The sequence below is a fragment of the Sinocyclocheilus anshuiensis genome, unplaced genomic scaffold, assembly GCF_001515605.1.
Source record: "Sinocyclocheilus anshuiensis isolate Anshui unplaced genomic scaffold, SAMN03320099.WGS_v1.1 scaffold1050, whole genome shotgun sequence".
NCBI classification, from domain to species: domain Eukaryota; kingdom Metazoa; phylum Chordata; class Actinopteri; order Cypriniformes; family Cyprinidae; genus Sinocyclocheilus; species Sinocyclocheilus anshuiensis.
In genome coordinates this window covers 84,935-90,562 of record NW_015536519.1, presented here as the reverse complement: position 1 = coordinate 90,562, position 5,628 = coordinate 84,935, and the positions used below count along the sequence as shown (strand labels likewise).

At 34.3% G+C, this 5,628-nt stretch overlaps 1 protein-coding gene across 1 annotated transcript in view; it reads left to right on the top strand.

Annotated features, from left to right (window-relative positions):
• The first annotated feature begins 1,140 nt into the window (after positions 1 to 1,140).
• LOC107693336 (pentraxin fusion protein-like) overlaps positions 1,141 to 5,628 on the top strand; it is a 10,760-nt gene continuing 6,272 nt past the window's right edge. The window contains exons 1-4 of the mRNA XM_016492673.1: positions 1,141 to 1,214; positions 1,646 to 1,684; positions 2,683 to 2,941; positions 4,943 to 5,088. Coding sequence (XP_016348159.1) covers positions 1,172 to 1,214; positions 1,646 to 1,684; positions 2,683 to 2,941; positions 4,943 to 5,088 — 487 coding nt within the window. The 5' untranslated portion in view covers positions 1,141 to 1,171. The remainder of the gene's footprint in view (positions 1,215 to 1,645; positions 1,685 to 2,682; positions 2,942 to 4,942; positions 5,089 to 5,628) is intronic.

The following is a 5,628-nucleotide window of genomic DNA, read 5'->3' as shown; positions in this document are numbered from 1 at the left end:
CGAGACCCTTTTGGGGTAGGGGCGTGTTTGTTTTGGTGATTTCAAATGTCAACATTGGCTACCCGAAATCGCTTACCCCACCTTTAAGCTAAGATTTTCCTTTATATTCATTATAATGCTGAGAAAAAAACCATTAGAGTGTGTGTGTGTGTGTGTGTGTGAGAGAGAGAGAGAGTTATTTTATTGCAATATTTTCCTCTCATTTATTGATTCCTTTGGCTGTGTAATTATATTTTATACATCTAAAATGCTTTGACAATACTGTAGCACATATGACGTACAGATATATACAGAGATATATACAGAATATGCTTTGATCTCTTAAAATTGTTTATTCTTTTACTTATTTTTCATCCATGTAGACTGACTGAAACCCCTGTGATGGCATGCCGTCTGATACCCTACACGTGTGGTCTGCAGCTGTCCTGCGCATTAAGTTCAAACACGCTTGAATTCTTCAACTTTGACAAGTCCGATGTAAACAAAACTCATGTTTCAGCCGTGGAGGTCGCGGGTTAATTGTGGTGAGCCGGATATGTTACAAACATATGACATGGCACATCTGTAGATCGTTAAAACAGAATTTAAACATTCTGATATATCGCCAAAACAGATGTCATAACACATCTGGTGATCATTAAAGGATGATTTAAACAATATCCTATTTCATGATGGAGGTCACAGGTTAATTATGGCACTCCGGATATATGTTACAAACATATGGCATAACACATCTGGTGATCATTAAAGGACAATTTCTGCATTCTCTTATTTCATGACAGAGTTTACATAAGCCAGATATATTACCAAAACAGATGTCATAACACATCTGGAGACCATTAAAAAAGTCATAAGGTTACTCCCTAAGGGATTGGGTCAAAGGGCATAGTCATCAATCAAAAAATTTGTCATAAGCTGCATATGTAATTAATACTTGCCTTGTTCATCAGTCTGCATGGATTTTTTTTTTTAATCCAAATAAAGTTTAGCAATACTTCATGATGGGACATTAGGTCATTTTAAACTTAAATGTGGAAAGTATTATATAATTTAAATGCCACATCCTCTGACAGACTGACAGGAGTGGTATGTAAAGTTGAACTAATGTCTCTCTCTCTCTCTCATTCAAACATCCTCAGCTGGAAGCAGAAAGAACCAAGAAGCGCTTGATATGAACATGAAGGTTTTCTACAGGAGTCTGTCACTTTTACTGGGTAAGTAAAACGTACAACACTTCAGTGTGTCTAATATCTTCTAGTGATTCCAACATTTTTTGTTTTACTACTGCAAGTTTTACTATTCTTATCCTACACTCTCAGAAAAAGGTACAAAAGTTGTCACTGCAACAGTACTCTTTGAAAAGGTACACATTTGTCACTTATTTACCCCAAAGGGTGCATACCTTAAAGTACCTAATACAGTACTTACCTACCTAGGTACATTAGTACCTAAAGTGTACATTGTAGTACTTTTATAGTAGACACATTTGTACCTTCTGGAAAAAAAAAACACTCCAGTGACTGCTTTTGTACTTTCGTACCTGTTTCCTCATAGTTTTAAGCCTAAAACTTAATTATCAAAATGTCATGAGGTTTATGGTTCTATTTAAAACTAAGCATCATTTTGTGTTTCTCATTTCTTTTAGGGTTTTTTTCAGTTCAAATGAAGGCAAATGGAACAGAAGGTTAGATTACAATGGTTAAACACTATTATATGTCACTATTACTTTTCTTCATTCAAACTGTATACATTATAACAGACTTGATATTTATTTAGATTATTTTATTTAGTGTTAGTGTGTTTTAATATTCTTCATCAAGGGGCTATAGATTTTTAATATCAGCCATACACACTCCTGTTTAAAGTCATAGGTGTGTTTTAAACAATATACCTGTACTTTGACTAACTATTTGACGGGGCCTTAACTTACGTGCACAGATAGTCGGGATGAGACTATGTAAAACATCCAAAGTTCATTTGGTTTTACGTGCCATTTAGGGTTTATCTAAAATAAATTAATTCAAATAATGGAGCTGCAGTTTGCATTAACATTTAGTTGATGCCCTCAGGCCATCCAATATGTAAATGAGTTTGTTTGTTCATGGGAACAGATTTGTAGAAATGTACCATTGCATCACTTGCTCAGCAATGGATCATCTGCAGTGAATGGGTGCCGTCAGAATGAGACTCCAAACAGCTGATAAAAACATCACAATAATCCACAAGTAATCCACACCACTCCAGTCCATCAGTTAAGGGCTTGTGAAATGAGAAGAAACGCATACATCATTAAGATGTTTTAAATTTAAAACGTAAAATATGAATCCATAATCCATAATAACACTTGTTCCAGTGGAAAAAAGTAATCTTGTCTGAATCAGGAGAGAAATATGCAGATGTGTGTGTTATACCAATGTATATTTGTGGTCTTTTTTTTTTCTTTTATTCTTTTCCATTTGTTTGATGACATATTGTAATAAATGTAAAACATTCTACACCTATAATCATTCCAATTAGATTTGTATAGCGCTTTTCACAATACACATTATTTCAAAGCAGCTTCACAGAAACACATAATATTAATGATGATACCATATTATTGCATGTTAAATTCCAGCCAGAATATAAATAAATAATTGTCATTGTATACATAAATAAGGTTTTCTCTTAAACATATTCCAGTGAACACAGCAGGATGGGGCACAGCCAATCAGTCGACAACATATAAGAACTCATATGCCCAATACGCTCTGGATGGGTTGAACTCCAGCTGTACTCATACAGACTTACAGAGTGACCCGTGGTGGACTCTGGATCTGCTGAAGACGTACAGCGTGAACAGAGTGACCATCACTAACAGACGCGACTGCTGTAGCAACAGGATAAATGGGTCAGAGATTCGAGTTGGAAACGATTTTTCAGATGTTTTTAGCAATCCAATGTGAGTCTCTCTAATATATTTTTACCGAGCCTGCAGAAATTCTGGCCAGTTGGGTGGTAAAACCCTATGTCACTGAAAATAATGTAAACTCACAGTTAAGTGAGTCAGATGTCGGTTCAATGCAGTTAACCCTCACATGGTTCTCATTTCCTGTTTACACTAATGGTATTTGGGGTCAATATGACCCCAAAATTGTAATTGTAAAAAATATATACTTTTTTAATCATACAAATAATATATAATTTTTTTGTGTTTACTTCTCATCTATACATTAAAACTGTGTTTTGGGAAATATGAAGTACTTTTGTACCTATTTACCACAAAAATCCTCAACTACACAATTAGCTTGCATGTGAAATATTACATTTTCATGAAACAATCACTTAAATGATGATCTAAATTTGATTTAAGTTGTTTTTTTGGTAGGCTACTATTAGATGGATAGCCTAAATGTCCTAATTCAGATGGGCTACCTGTTTTTTTTTTTTTTTTAATGGTATATCAAAAAGTGTATATTTTTTAAATGTGATTGTTGGTACATTTTACCAGTTTTTACCATACTTTCAAAACAAAAATTAAAATAGGAAAAATATGCAATATGAAAATAATTGAAGACAAAATGTGTTTTACTGAGAGAAAACAAGATTTGCTTTTTAAAAAGCTTTTTCCAAAAGGTACATCTGGAAAAAGGGGGTCGTCTTATAATCAGGGTCGTCTTATATTCGGGCCAATACGGTATGTGTTAGGTGTAGAATTCTGCCATCTGCTGGTTAGAGAAAAACTTTTAGAAATTACAATTTTTGAAAAAAAAGTGTAACGACCATATATACCCAGCAGAGGCCCATAGAGATCCATTCATTTTTCTGGAAGTGGCTAACTGCTACTCTCACAACTTTTCTGATATATATTTTGTAAATATATACTGAAACATTATAAAATACATTAAAAACAGTATTTTTCTCAAAGGTTAGAATTAGTTTTTGTTATTTGAAGTATTTCGAAGTGCCGGCTTTTGCAATAATGCCACATAAATTTGCAGAAATGCCACACAAGTTGTCACTAAAACTTGATTGCAGGCACATATTTTTTTCAATCTAAAAAGTAAAATCAAAACAATTTTATTTTACTTAAATGTAAATAAAAAACACACAAAAAACAAAACAAAAACAACTGCAATAAGCAGATATGAATGTTGGGTGTGTGTGTGTGAGAGAGTATGTGTGTGCATACGTACGTGAGTGAGTATGCTCGTTCCACATTGCATTTGTGCTCTAGTACCAGGCCTTCGTTTTCGTGTGGCCGTTTTCAGATTTATGCAGGATTTATTGATTGCATTTGCCAATTTCTATAAAAAATGCTCTCTCTTGAAGTTACACGTGTGTGTGTGTGTGCATGTGAGAGAGCATGTCTTTTCTACATTGCATTTGTGCTCTAGTACCAGGCCTTCATTTCTGTGTGGAAATTTTCTGATTTATGCCAGATTTATTGATTTTTTTTTTTGACAAATGAAAAAAAAAAAAAAAAATCGATTTTTTCAAATTTCCCATTCATTTCAATGTGGGGTCATATTGACCCCAAATACCAGTTTAGTAAAAAAAAATGTTTACATACCTTCAGAACAACCGAATCAACCCCAGTTTTTTAAATGTGAATATAGATAGAAAATGTAGAAAAGTCACAAAATCATATTCCTTTTTTTTGACAAATGAAAAAAAAAAAATAATTATTTTTTCACATTTCCCATTCATTTCAATGTGGGGTCATATTGACCCCAAATACCAGTTTAGTAAAAAAAAATGTTTACATACCTTCAGAACAACCGAATCAACCCCAGTTTTTTAAATGTGAATATAGATAGAAAATGTAGAAAAGTCACAAAATCATATTCCACTGAGATGAAGGGAACCATTTTTTCAAAGTAAAAGTTGATTGGGGTCATATTGACCCCAAGGACAGATTGAGGGTTAAAAGAAAGCAACTCACTCTTTCGTCTTTCTCCAGATGTGCTGAAGTTTCTACTATTCCAGCAGGAGCTACCTACAGCTACTCATGTCGTGGGATGGAGGGACGTTACGTTACTGTAAATATTCCTGGTACTTCAAAGATTCTTACTCTCTGTGAAGTGGGAGTCTATGTGATTTTTCCAGGTAATTCTCTATTTAACAACCTTGTGATTTTGACTTTTAAAGGGGTCATCAGATGCAAAATTCACTTTTACATGTTGTTTGAACCGAAATGTGTATTGGCAGTGTGTGTACACAACCCCACCCTACAATGATCCAGTGCTTTTATTTAAAATCTCAATAAATCCAAACCCCTTTCTCAAATCAAGCCGATCTCATGTTCTGTTGTTGGATGTAATAATGAAAATAGCAGTCGTCATTTACTCCCGGCATTTGTGATCCAGCCTCACCAACAGAAGAAGTGAGTATAAGGTTTTTTTTTTTTTAATTTTTAATTTCACTGTTCCTAACAACGTGCTAGTGAGCAAGTTTCACGGCAAAATGCAGCTAAAGTAAAGTCTCTCAGAGCACAGTTCCTCACCCCACAGAAGAGAGGGGCGGGGTCAGCAGAGCTCATTAGCATTTAAAGAAACATGCAAAAAACGGGTTGATTTCTGCAGAGCTGATTTTGACAAGGTAAAAAGGGTGTTTTTTACACTACCATTGAGAAATTTTAACCGAAGT